Source organism: Triturus cristatus, chromosome 1_2 (genome assembly GCF_964204655.1).
Source record: "Triturus cristatus chromosome 1_2, aTriCri1.1, whole genome shotgun sequence".
Taxonomy (NCBI): Eukaryota; Metazoa; Chordata; class Amphibia; order Caudata; family Salamandridae; genus Triturus; species Triturus cristatus.
This window is the reverse complement of record NC_140580.1, coordinates 946423651-946438421: the sequence shown is the minus strand read 5'-3', so window position 1 is coordinate 946438421 and position 14771 is coordinate 946423651. Positions and strand designations below refer to the sequence as shown.

General features: G+C 42.1%; 1 protein-coding gene across 4 annotated transcripts in view; it reads left to right on the top strand.

The window, feature by feature from the left end:
* C1_2H9orf43 (chromosome 1_2 C9orf43 homolog) overlaps positions 1-14771 on the top strand; it is a 285830-nt gene that overhangs the window by 83348 nt on the left and 187711 nt on the right. For all 4 annotated transcript variants that reach the window (XM_085609947.1, XM_085609948.1, XM_085609945.1 and 1 more), the window contains one exon: positions 62-186. In XM_085609947.1, the coding sequence (XP_085466073.1) occupies positions 62-186 (125 nt within the window). The remainder of the gene's footprint in view (positions 1-61; positions 187-14771) is intronic.

The following is a 14771-nucleotide window of genomic DNA, read 5'->3' as shown; positions in this document are numbered from 1 at the left end:
GCTGGTTGTTGCTAGTCAAAATATTTTGTAAGATACACTGATCTCTATTTCTGTATTATAGCTGGATGTGGTGAATCTGGATGACTGCAGTATTTCTGGCTATGGCTCAAATGCTAACAAGCTCTCTGTTGTCTGGGTACCGGAAACTAAGAAGTGCCAAAGGCGGCGATGCCAGGAGGGGAGGAGGTAAGTGGAGGAATAAAGTGTCATTCCAGAAGACCAGCACCCGCTGACCTACATTAACAAAATATGCAGTAGACAACTGAAACATTAGGGAAGATTAATTCTAGGATGTTTGCAATGATTCGGGCTAGAAAATTCTAAATATATAAAACTTTTACTTTCCTGATTTACTCCAATGTTTATGTATGTTGTATGTCTACAAACTATTACAATCATTTATATGAAATTCAATGTACATTTAACACTAGTCAGTTAAACGTTTGAATTTTTTCCTTACCTGTGTGTTTAGCTAAAGTGACAAACGCTTTCATGTTTGTACTAAATTGAATTTAGTACACTCATCAGTACACTTGCTGCATTTTGTTCTGATGGGTGATAGTTGTCTGCATCCTAATTTTATGGAAGCAGAAGCGGTTAGATTGCCCTGAAACAAGAGTAGTGCCATGAATCCAGAAGTAGAGTACACATACAACTATCTCGCAATACAGATTGGAAAGATGGTGTGTGGAGAACAATAGACCTGCCAGGGAAATCTTTCTAGGAATAGAATGGACCTACCACGTTTCGCAAGCCTGACATCAGTAAACACGCACTGTAGAAAGTTCTGAAAATGGAGATTTGTTTTTCCCTGACCTACTGTAGCATATGTGAATTATGATCACCGTGATAAGGATACAAATAATATTAGGATAAAAATAATGAAAACGCGATCCTTTTTACATCATATTTTAGCAAAAAACCTGCCCCACTTCTGTCTCAGATAAACCAAGTTATGTAAAACTGTCCACATTCTTTATTGCAGCCAATGTGATTCGGCCTCTAACTTATCAGAAAGAATGTCGTCGAGCTGGCATAGCCCCAGGACATTTAGAAAGTAATTCCCTTTAGCATTGACGGGATAATATATTTTTTATTCCTGGATATCAAAGTTGTCTGGTGGGGATGGAATGCCAACCGTTAGCTACGTGAAGGTGTTTGGCAGTCCCTTGCTGGGAGAGGGTACTTGGTAGCCCATTGCTGGGGGTAGAATACTTAGGTAACCCATTGCTGTGCAGGGTGGTATGCCGGTCAATTTATAAGAGAGAATTTGTAAGGGTGCACAGCCGAGAGGCTATAGGAAATTGCTCACACAATTATAGTAAGACCACAATTTGCATAAACAGTTCTCACTTAGAAAACAGCACATTGTATGACAAAATACACATCCATGTACATATCATCAGTGCCTGATAGCTTATATTATAAGTGCTGTTTTGTATGGGTAGTTAGAAAGGCACTATACTTAACAACACGGGTTATTCTGTATTGTTTAGGAATGACATAGTGTGCTGCATCTTCGATAGCAAGGGAGAATATGGTAAAGGAATCCCTTATAGTGGGTAAAATGACACCACACTAATTCACACAATGTGAGTCGTGGTGTAACAGAGGATTAAAGAGATAGCACATGGCCCTGTATATCACTAACTGATTCATAACTGGATTAGGGCCTTTAAGTGATCTGTGAGATTGAAGGCAAAGTAATTAGCAACTCAAAAAGACCAGTTATGAGTTTCAAAGTTGAGCATCTGAATGCACTACCAAAGAGTATTGTTTAGAAGGGGAGCTGACAGTCGGATAGACGAAGAAGAGCTCAGACCTTATTTGAACTCAATGTTCTTCAGTACTAAGATCCCACTAAGTGACTAAGGGGCAGGAGACGTGTGGTCAAATACCTTTACTTCAACAGTAGACTCACTGCAGTGGTTTGGGCATATTGGACATATCGGCAAGGTAAAATACTATTGCGATGATTAAGAGTATCGAAATGAAATTTCTAATGGCTGACACTCAATGAGACATTGGAAGATTTGTTAAGAAGCTTCTCACAGGTTCACCTGGTCAATACTGAGTAACTCTGCGGGTTGTGGTATGAAAGGCAGTTCGGCAAAGAGGAGCCCTGAGTTCTCACCCCAGGAGCTGGTGTTGGGCTGGTCACAATTGTGACTAGTTATAGAGTAGTGTCTAATAATTGGAAGCTGCTATATGTGTTTAAGATCTCTGATGTACTGGAATTACCTGTAAAAAGTTAGCTATTGTCCAAAGGCTTTCTGGAGAGCGAAGAGGACATCTTTGATGTGAGAGAAAGCTTGATTTGTTACCCAGTATAAGAGGTTTGAGAAAAGGCATGATTTTTCTATAATAAATAAATAAATTACCTATAAAAAATAAATAAATTACCGAAGACCCTCTTTTCACATAGAAGGGACTGAAATGTTAAGATTTTCAAAATCTATTGTGCCAAATCATTTTGTGACTCACTTAGGACGTTGTTGTCAATGCGCCCAACAATGTTTTTTTGTCTCCAAAACGTGTCTTATGTGATTAATGGAATTATTTTCTCATGCTTTTTTGTGTAGCCTATATTTATGTACGCATATGTTTGAAATAAATTTAGTGTGTTTCTGAGACACTTTCTGTGCCCCTCCGTTGTTTGTTGCTTTCCTTTTCTGTTCTAGTTTGTATTGTTTAGGTTCTTGTGATTTGTTATTGTGTAGATATTAGAGTACTCCTCCCCAGGAGTAACCTTGTTGATTATTTGTTGCAAATATGTGCGTCGCTCAGCATGTAACATTTTTTTTTCGTAGATGGATAGGGAAGGTATTTGTTTATGAAACCCAGTGACTCATGGAAGGCTTTATTATTAAGAACAATGGGGCTGATTAGGATAGCGGACGGACTTTGTCTACCCGCCATCCTATTGTAAACGGGACCGCCGGACAGGATGTTGGCGGTCCCGACAGAGGCATTACAATGCAGCCTCCACCACAGCGGTTGCAATGCCTATATTTTGCATTGCAGTGGGTGCTGCTGGCTGCAGCACACTCCGCAATGCAAAAATGGGATACATTACATATCCCTACACTACTTGGTTTGCCCCATGCGGCGCCTGACACATGGTGCAGGGATAAGTAGGGGGCACCATAGGTGCCCTCCACAACCCACAGCTGGGGGCAAGAGGGTCCTGCTACAGGTCCTCAAAGTCCCTTTCCACCTGCCTTTTCATGGCGGGTAACTGCGATTGTAATATGCGTCCGGGAAACTTGCGTTGGATGGCGGTGAGACCGCCACCAACGGGCTGTCAGTGGCGGTCTCACCGCTATCGTAATCGGCCCCAATGTTCTTATAGCCTATAGCCCTCTGAAGCAGGCTGCATGAGCCATTAAAGTTCTGGTTCCACATTATCGGCCTTAACTTTGTCTCACACTAATGATACTGGATCAGGCCCTTAATGGCCGATAAAGTCCACTGTGACAGGCTACAATACTAGAGAACAGTAGCTATGTCATTGCTTTGTAACTATGGCTCCCAGTTTTCCATTTTTACAGATGAATACAGACAGAAAATAATCTGTTTTTCAGTCTGTATTTATTTTTAAATATGGAAAAATATTGAAAATAGCTTTTCTTTTGGACGATTCTCACTACAGTCAATCATGCGTGCTTGGTCAATAACTATGCGGACTAACAGGTAATGGAGATAAAAATAGAATATTGGTTTCCTAGTGTAGCTTAAATAGTTGCAGTAGTTCTACTGTTTCAGCTGTTCTACAATGCAAATGACTTCAGATGACTGTTTTGTACTATAAATGGCTATAACTCATTGGACATTCAAAAGTATACATTTGTCAGTTAAATAAACATGGAAATATGCCCATTGCAGCTTGATTTTTACACTAAGCACAAAATAATTATGGATATATACAGATAAAAGGAACTAAAAATAAAAACCGATGAATACAGACGGAAATGTAAAAAAAAAAAAAACCATAAAACCGGAAGGTCTACTGATTATTCATGTCATATCTAGACTGTACTAACATTATATCGTTTTTACAAGCTTCCTGTGAGACGGTGGGGGATCCAACCCATATGGATTCCTTGTTTTTTGCTTTTTTAATTGTTTTGGTCCTCTGCTGTGGGAAAGTCTCACTTACTGATTATCAGTAACTGTTACCTCTGCTAAAATGGGTTGGAGCTCAAGTGCCAGAGTCTGGCTTTTAAAATAAATACCGATGCTGTGAACTGGTGTAAGAGGCTCTGGGCTGATTGTACGTGAACACCTGTGAACACGAGTGGGCAGGCTGAGTGAGTGGGACTACTGTCCACTTATCTCAGTATCTGCACTCAATTAGCCTGTCACAGAGGAGACCTTTAATAGATTGGTTATGGCTTTTGCAGACCTTATGAATTGATTGGGCTTCATTGTGTAAATCTGCAGTGCTTAACTGTATTTTACACTACTGGTGAAAGCTGCACTAAAGTACAATTATGCATTGGTGGACCTAGAGAGGAGCTTGAAGCATGAATCCCCAGGAAAAAAGGATTCAGAGGACAAACATAGCCATGTTTTTATCATATCTGCACGTCTTCCTGTACTGCAAGTCTTACCAGAGACGTTGAAGGCATCGGCAAAGTGGGCAAGTGCCCAGGCCCCCAACTTCCAAGGAGTCCCTTGGGAAAGTACATTTCATTTCTGTCTCTAAAGCACCTCTATTTCTAGATGTGATCCTCTCTTCTTCCCTTTGCCTACCTCTATCTCAGTCTCTCTTTGCCTGGTGTCATCTTAAGGGTTTTGGGGTCCTTAGAAAGGCATATTTAAACTGTTTTTGTTTGAAACTCCTTTTCGAAGGTTTGTTTGTTACAAACAGGGTCCCCCAAAACATTTCTGGCCCAGGATCCCAAAAACCCTCAAGATAACACTGAGTTTACCCTATTTTTCTGACACAGCTCTAATTCGGTTCAGGCTTTGAATCACCCTTCTGTGTGAAGTAAATTATGCTGCTGGTCAGCAGCAGGGTTAACAACACAAGAATGTCCCTTCTGCGGTCGAATGGTTACTTTCTCTCTATGTAATTCAAGCAACACAAGAGTAATCCCAATCAGGTGGGGGGTTCCTAAATGTGTAATGGTGATCCTCTTATGAACATGTTCACAAGAGAAACAGTAGAATAGTGTCCAACCCGTTGTTACGGGTGGGAAGGTAAAGATACCCTTTTCTTTAAGTAGCCCTCACTCACTCTAATAGTGACATGCTTCATCATAGGGCTCATCCCGACTGCTAAAAGTTGAGGTGGGCTTGACCGCTTTTCAGGGAGCACTAAAGATATTGTGTTTAGGGGCGTACTATTAAAGATAAAATTCCTCCCCCACTCCTAAAGAAATCTTTAATAATGGGGTGGGAGGGAAGGTTAAAATATATATACAAATAGGGTGACTAAGGATTTGATGGTCCTATGACCCTTATTCTAGCACCAACATGTTTCAGCCCTAACTATCTGGCATAAATAGGTCCTGGGCTTTCGTCAGGGTGGGATGTAAAGAAGTTACTTCCCCCAAAGACGTGCATGTGTGTCAACGATTTGTTTCAGGCACTCTTACGTGAGTAAAAAAATGGAACAAGCCTAATACTTGCCACTGGTTTTGGTGAGGAATTACCTGTGTAAAGAAAGAAAAAAACATAATATATGCATATAACAAAACATACAAGTTGTAATTTCCATTTGACCACCATTAACACACTGATCCCATTAGGTACCAATATTGTGATAAAAGTGGGTATGCTGCACCCTGCAAACCCAAGTTCTCATCAACTTGCTGTAGTGATTGTATCCAAAGTACTTCCAGTATAGTTTCACTCATGTGTCATTCACATGTGATTTGCATAAATGCAAGCATGCATTATTTCATTCACATTATACTCATAACTGATCATTCATCCAGACTCTCAACCTGTTTCTCTTCCACTGTCAAATCTCTGTGATATGGAAATTCCAAAGGCACTCACCCCTGTAACTCCGGGCAACGGCTTCCCAGAGGGAGCGCAGGAGGGAAGCCTTATTGTCACACTCTGTGGGTGACAGAAATATAAATAGTTAACAACTTATAAAATAATGCCATAGTTGTTCGTGACCCTCCTGGTGGGAACAGAAGGCGAAACTAAGGTGCTGTCATGCGATCCTCTCAGGCGTGTCTGCTTCACCATTTTGTATGCAAATATGTTATGGGACCTGAACGAAACATTACTCGTACTAATTCCCTAGGTTGTTTTAAGAATCGTGTCTGTTTAAAAAAAACTTATATAGCCCTTTTATGCGTGTGGGATATGCTCACGCCTGCACCCAGCACTATTAAGTAGAGTGTTTTGCGCAGCACTGTGAACAAAAAGAGACTGCCCAAGTCATAGCAAAAATGTAATGGCAAAAATTTAACGATAAACGTGCCCGTAACCAATTCTTGTAAGGTGCTAGAGTTGTGCCCCTTGGAAATCATAGTGGTGGTAAAGGTTTAGCTGCCCCACATTAGACCAGTCCCACTTACTTCGTCAAAGGTACTCCCTGCCTGGACCTATTCGTCCGTGAGCTCCCCGGCTTGCACGAGTGCTGCGGGAGCTCGCCGCAGCTAAATACAGGCGTTCCTGTATTTCCGCCTACTCGCGTCCCGATTGGTCATGCCCATCAGTCCGCGTGATCTACACGCCTCCTGGCCCACGTAGTGGACCCTGATTGGGGGTAACCAGGGACTCAGAATAGTGTCCATGGAAACAGCATGATTGACAGGATATGTCATCATGACGTATTGTCTACCCGTTAAACTTATGCTTCTGATATTTGCTTATTAAAGCGTATTCGTTTTCCCTATGTTTCAATAGCGTAATTGTTAAAAGTAAGTTAGTGCATCTTAATAGACATGCCTGATAAATTGGAGATATATTAGTGACCAGTGGACACTTTACATACTTCTCGTTCTTCATTATAAAACAAGAAGAATGATCTAGCGTGATATTGACAGGTGTAATTCTGTCATTTTCAGACTTACATTTTTTATTCATGTAAATCATTTCACGGATGGACATTTCTGGTTCGCCCCAATTTCTGTTAGCATTAAATATTCTGATGTGGCAGTGCTTGGTTGTGTCGTTACAAGGTTGTATAACCCTAGACTACTTGTTCCAAAAACGGTTTTAAGAGGCTGGTCTATAGCAGTGTCTGAGAGACACGTGTGTATCATAAGGGACCGGTAAAGAGGTCTTACGTGTGTTTATTTGTGAAGATAGGGTGGCGATATTGTATCACATGCCCAAATCTTTACACATGCGTATGTTGCGTATCTTTATCCTTCTAAAGTTAAGTAGGGTGTTAGTGTTACACACAGGATTTTGTTGATGAAGGTAACTGTTGGTCTGCCATTTTATTCAGTTAGTAATTCAGAGCATTGAGTTGGTTCCATGGTACCTCATCATTGAGACCGAGTACATGTGTCTTAAGGCGGTGCACCCACCTATGTTCTTTTGTTAAGAGTGTTTTGTGTGGATCATTTACACATTTTATCTTTTCAATGATGCTCCAACGTAAATCAGTGTCCGTGTGGTTCTTTTCAAGGAAATGTGCTGTTATTTTTGTTGTTGCATGTCATCACCTGATGGTGCTCCTATGTTCGTTTATGCGGACCTTTACTTTGTGGGTAGTCATCCTGATTTATCTGATGCTGTATGGGCAAGTGATTATGTACACCACGTTTGAGCTGTTGCAGTTTGTGTGGGACCTTTGCTCCCACTGAGTTCTCATTCCAAGGTCCAGATTGTTTGTGTGGGATGTAAATGGACATACAGAGCAGTTCCCACATGGCAGCAGGGTTAGCCAGTGCCAAAAAACTGGTAAGTGTATGCTTGCTCTATAAATACTTTTAACATAACATAACAAAGCCTTCCCCACAGACTAAGGCCATCTGGAAGAGATTAGGTCTGTTCTTGCTAGAGCAAATGAATGGGGGAAGACTCTGCATGTGTTAATGACATTTCACTCTGCCACAGGCCTGAGAAGGCTAAGGCTCAACCTCAAAGGAACAAAGGGAGACAGTCAGAACTCTGGAGCCAATTAATGGAGGGTCTTTCTTTGACATTTTAGAGGGAAGGGGCCAGGTTGCTGTGTCATTTAGGGGTGTGAGTTAAGGTTCTCACAGAGTTCTGACCAGCGACAACTTGAAGTCACTATTTTGAAATATTCCAACATGCTGTGCAGGAGGGTTGGGACAGGGGGGCTTTGTGATGAAGTGTATCTTTTGGATTGGTCAGATGTGCCTACTTTCTGGAACTTTCCACCCCCATCGTTACATGAGGAAGAGACTTTTTTAACATTTTGTACCAGGGGGAAGCTACACATGAAGAATGCCCAGTTGGAAGAGAGAAGAAACCTGAGTCCTGGTGGAAGGGATCCAAGGACTTCTAACTCCTGCTAAAGAGATGGATTCAAGAACTTCTGACTCCCAATGGAAAAGAGGGCTGAAAGGTGTCTGACGACAGTTCACACTTAGGGACTAGGGTTTGTATCTGGGCCAGTTGCACTGGTCTCCACATCCTATGGAAGACAGTAGAGGGGTGGACTTTATGGGGGACTCTGGAGGAGAGGTTTCCTGCAACTTCTCTGGACTGATCCTGTAGTTGGGTAATCCAAAGACTGTGGACCCATGACTTCTGCTGGACATGCTCTTTAAGTAATCAAACATAGAGCTATGTTCAGCACTCCCAAAACAAATCAAGTCTTCCTCAATGTACTGGAAACTGTCATCAACCTAAAGTTATATGTTTGAACTAAAGTATTAAAGTAGAATTGGCAGGGAATCCAATAACATTATCCACAAGGCTTTCCAAAAATGTCCTGAAACGTCCAATGATTCAGTTAGTTCTCCTTTAAACGGTGAATATATCCTGAAGAGATTTTGCGTATACCAATGTTAGAGATTGGTTTTCAGTTTGAACATTAGTGCTTGCCGATTACTTTTCGTGATGCACTGCAGTGGAACCGTACTATCTTCTCCATAACAGATGGGTTCCATGCACAGAATTTACTGCAAACTTTAACCGATACGTTGGCCATTCAGGAACTTCTTGCTAGAGGAATATTTCTACTGGATGGAATTGAACAAGTTTGACTTTAAACAATACTTTTATGAGTCTGGAACTCACATATGAGTTTGTGCAAGATTATTGTTGGTACTGAAAAAGCAACAGGACAGCGCCGCTTGGAATCTTATCTCTGGAATACATCGTCAACAGTCTACATTTATCGCCTTGAAAAAGTCTATGGATAGACGAAACATGTGTTGGCTGATTTCTTGCTGGGAGAATTTTGTAAGTATAAAATCAACTAACTGAATCATTGGACGTTTCAGGACTTTTTTTGAAAGCCTTGTGGATAATGTTATTGGATTCCCTGCCACTTCTACTTTAATACTTTAGTTCAAACATATAACTTTAGGTTGATGACAGTTTCCAGTACATTGGGGAAGACTTGATTTGTTTTGGGAGTGCTGAACATAGCTCTATGTTTGATTTCATGTACATGCATTATTCTTAATGTGTTACTAGCACCTTTTGGTAGTAGGTGTATGAGCAGTAATAGCACCCCACCGTAATTCTATATATAAACCCATTTATTCACACGTGTTCTACTTATATGTTAACTCATTATGTATTGATTGTGCGGTAATCTCCCTCGTAGGGACCACTACTACCTATTCAATTGTATAAATGCTCTTTAAGTAGCCAGGAGGCTGTTAGACTTAGAGAATGCAGGGAAGAAGAGTACTCTTTTAAATGGCTCCAGAGTGCTGCTGGAGAAGATCCAGACAAAATAGAGAACAGGAACCCAGACTGAGAACAGGTCCTGGGTCAGGATCTAAAAGACAGAAGGGAAGACCATGAGCTCTCCCTTATCAGAGGCACAGCAGTGTGAAAATCAAGCTCCAATAAAATCCAAAATTATAGATGCCAGGAGGGCTGAAATAAACAATTCTTGTGGTTGGAGTGTGCCAGCGGGTGCACACCTCCGAAATCCAAATCAAAATGTGTCAACTGTGGCTGAAGAAACATGCTCTTATTGTCTCCCTTTGTTTGGGAGAGCTGCACTGCAGGCCAAAGAGCGGTGCATGAGGCTACCACTCACTGCTCATCCCAGTACCCTCTGGAAGGTCCAGAGTCTTGGAGGTTGAGCATAGCGTCTTATGCTCCCCCCCCCCCCCCTTGTCATTAGTATTGTAGCCCGGAGAAGCCAATGCCCTGGGGAATGACTCTGAGGAAAGAAAATAAGTGCAGCCATGCTCCTGAACTCCTTTTTTCCTGATGGCCCCCAGTTCCCTGGGGTCTTTAAAACACCAGATTGCTGTGATGCTCTGTGCCGAGGACGCACCCCGGGAGGCCAGGGTGGACCATAGCCTTTGGGAGCTCTGTGTTATACCGAGCCCCACTTCCTGTTTCCGTGTCTGTTGAGAGCAAGGAGAGGTAGGACATGAGGACCCACCCATAGCCACAAGCAAGTGAACAGAGACTGCTAGCTCCAGTGCTGCAGACTGAGGAGTGTCGGCCAGACGGGAGCTGGCTAGGTCATGTAGGCTTGGGTTCCTGCTCTGCTCTGCTCATTAAATACCACAATTGTGGGTGCCCAGAGGAGGGGGAGGGCATCTGATAGTCAAAAACAGATAATAGCACCTGAGAACACAATCTTTTTAAACATAGAAGTTAAAAATCGTCTTGGGGTAAAGTCATGTCCCATAGTGCCTAGTTGTATAAATTTGCATATTTTCCTCGTGGTACCCAGAATGGCATGGTCATTGTGGCAGAAGTTGGTTATGGTCAGGGCCAATCCAGGAGAACTGGTGAGGTCCCCAATGCCATTCAAAGCCTTATTCAGAATTTGGAGAATTAACCTAGGTCTCCCTGGTGCACAGTAGAGCGGCTTGAGGAGGCTTTTCTTCGTTTGACAAGCATTCTTGGAGCTCGGACTTTAGTTTTAGGGCTCTAGAATGCAGGGTCCTTTGTTGTGAAGTCCTGAGATGGCTTTGTAGCAGGTACAAAATTTGAAAAAAGACTCCTGTTGCACAATATTCAATGTTTCATGCTTTATTCATAATGAAGTATAACAATAAACCATTATTTGTTATAATGAATGTCATTGAAAGGTGCTGCAATTGAACTCTTTTAATATTGTTTGCATTGGTTCATGATTTTAAATTTCTGCTATTATATGTTTTGATGATTGACTGACAAAGCAGTTGACCTGATGATTGCACCCCATTATATTGTGTTCAGCATATCATGGGGTGTATTGTAGTTTTTGGGTTCCGGGCTTGCTGGTGAGCAAACTGTTAGACGTTACTCCAGCGCAGGTGGTAGAGGGTACATTTAGGAGGTTTATATCCTTCAACTAATAGGACAGAGAGAAACACTAAATCTTCCCTCCAAACATCACATAATCCACCCTCAAAACACCACGTTTAGTACCAAAAAAGGATTTAACGAAGATCAGATGTTTGTTAATTTTTACAGAGAACAATGGTGCAATCTAGCTAGATTTGATTTTTACCAGCCCTTTTTGGAATTCAGTTTTTAGGAGAATTGTACTCCCAATAAATACCAATCATTTAACTCTAGCCCATAGTGTTTAGTATCAACCATGAAAGATCAAAAAGCTCAAGGTGTGATATATAAAAGAATAGTGCTTCAAAAATCTTTGTGCAGGCACAATTGAGAAGCCCCTCTGGCTTCACCCATGTTTTTTTTTCATTGTGCCAAAATTATTTGTGGTGTCACTCAAAATATCTTATAGTGTAATGTCAATGAGTTTTTTTCTAAAATCTAACTCCTAACACTGCATTGGTGGCAAATTCATGTGTTGGTCAAACGTTGTACTGCCACCCTATTGATCCCCTAGCTCAACTGGAGCCTCCTGTATGGATATGTAACAAAAAACATGCAAGACCTGTGTATACTAAACAAGTTCAAATTTGTCACTCAATCCAGGAAATTCCCAGTTTGTTCTGCCTGTTTGAGATGGCAAATTGTTTTTAAAAACTTCATATATACACTATAAAGACTTTATCAAATCAGTGACTCCACTTAAATGTAGTCATTGAAGGCCCTATGTACAAATTTTCGGATTTGCGATTTCCAAACAGCGAATTAGAAATCGCTATTAAGGAATCGCAAAACAAGATGTATGTAGCTTTTGATTCCACTAATAGCAATTCCTATGGATTCACAATTAGGAAATCACAATTTTGGAAATCGCAAAATTGCAATTTCTTAATAGAAAATCACAAATTAGAATGCAGAATGATGATGTCAGACCAGGACATTTACAAATACAGGGTATGGTCACAACCCATAGGCCTAGAACGGTGCTGGAATGGAGGAGTGCACCTGTCTCACTACTGGCAAGGGAATACCTCTGACTGCACTGCACCATGTCCAAACAAGATGGGGACAAGGAATCTGGGAGTACGAAGCTGAAATTCTCAGATAAGGAGCTGGCGCTCCTAACAGGGAAATACGTGGCCCATATGGACCAGCTATTCAGGAAGGCCTCTCTCTCTGTGCCTGAGATATGGAACAGCATCTTGGAGAAGGTGAATTCCCTTGGCGTAACACAGAGAAGCATCCCAGAGATCCTCAAAAGGTGGCATGACTTAAGATCCCACACAAAGGAAAAGGTTAACAGCAGGCTGGTTGAGGGTCATGGCACAGGTGGTGGACCCTCCAAACACCCTCCTCTAACTCCCATGCAGACACTCATTGAGGGGACACTGGAACCGAAAAGTGTGGTGGTAGTGTCTGATATTGACACCTCTAATGCTGCAGGCACCAGCCAGGGTAAGTCAACTCCCCTTTACTTACTCCACATAACGTAATGTTTGTAATTCCTCAAAAAAATAGCATCAGAGCAAATCTGAATTCATTGAGATGCTTGCACTACCTTGGCAATGCATCACAGGAGTTGTAGTACACCATAGTTGCATGCTTTACTGTGGGCTGACGACTACACTACAAAGACCTGTTCATCACCCTCATGTCAGGCACATGAAGCACTGTTACAACAATATTGTAAGCAGGCATGAGCCATTTATTTACACTAACTATGCACATGCATTTCTGTCACACCCAGGATGTGTCAGAAACAATTAAGGCTGCACACCAGCAACCCCTATGCCCATCAGTCCAACCCAAACTACTTGAAGAACAAGCCTTGCACCACTACCACTCTTTGTGGACGATGAGGGACAATCCCTAAGCAGAGGCACAACAACACCTGTGGGCAGGACACACAGACAGCGTAGAGAACAACCAGCAACAGTCGGCAATGAGAATGTGTCGGACGATATGGCAGAGAGTTCTCCTCTGTTTGGTGGGCTAGAGAAGTCTATCATCTCTGTACAGTGCCTACAAACCAAACAAATCATGACTGTCAATAGTCATCTGCTAAGAATGTCAAGCTACATACAGAAAATGCAGAAAGGGCGAGACAGGTGGATTACTGCCATGGAGAAAGAACACAGTGTGCAGAGACGGAGGCACAGGCTGTACCTGGCACTTTTTGATGTCTTCACCCGCTCCATTAGCAGATTGGCAGTGGCCACAACAACCCTGACAAGGAGAACTGTACACCTGCAAACTGACATGGGGCACTGCTTTAAAGAGCAAGTGAGCACAGCCCTGGAAAATATACAGACCCACAACCTCTTTGTCTCCAACATTCTGCCCCCACCTGAGAGCGAAGAGGGTTCTAGCCTCAGTGGCTCATCTATGTAGGAGGCATGCAGTACCAGGCGTACATGTCGACACACTTCTGAGTCTGACATGTCCACACTTACACAGGCCTCTTTTGCTGACAAGGCACCCAACCCCAGAGGCTGGAAGAAATGAATCCACTGAACACTCAGAGTCATGAGTGTACAGATTTTTCGTTTGTATTTACATACTCTGTTGTATAGTTGACACAATGTAACATCCACAATGGATACTGTTGTTTTAGGAGGGATACATGTTTGTCACAAACTGAATAAAGGGCATCTTACAGGTTTGCACCATACATTACCATCATTGTGATGTCCATTTCTTACTTGTACTCACTCTTATCTCAAAGATAATTGTTAGTGATCTCTGCGCGTCTTGCATGACCCTCTGCTGCATGTGTCCCTTCCTGCTGCACCTGTAGCGGTGGTAATTCATCATCTGAGTCAGATTCTCCATCAATGGTGATGTTGTGCATACCCTCCTTTCTCATTGTGATATTGTGCAGGAAGGCACATGTGGCGATGATCTTACAGCACGTCTCAGGTCTGTACAGTAGTGCTCCGATGCTCTTGTGGAGGCAGCAGAATTTAGACTTCAGTATCCGAAAGGTCCTCTCAATGATGGAGCGCATTGTCCTGTGTGCCCTGTTGTACTGCCTTTCATTTCTTGTCCTTGGAGTTAGATATAGTGTGAGTATCCAGGGACGCATGACATATGCACTGTCTCCTTAAGCGCATGAGAAGGAAAATCATTTGGTCACATTACACAAACTGTTCTGGGCACTGTATTCATTGAGTTCGCAATTCTCTTACCTATTAGAAAACCATCCCCAAATTCACCCTGACAGTTGGTTTTGTATTCCACTGTGGTGGAACATAAAGGAGTCATGGGTGCTGCCTAGAAATCTGGCCACAAGGTCTGTTATGATACAGGAGACATCACACCCTAATTGCACATTGAGCGAGTTTGATCTTTTTCTGTAT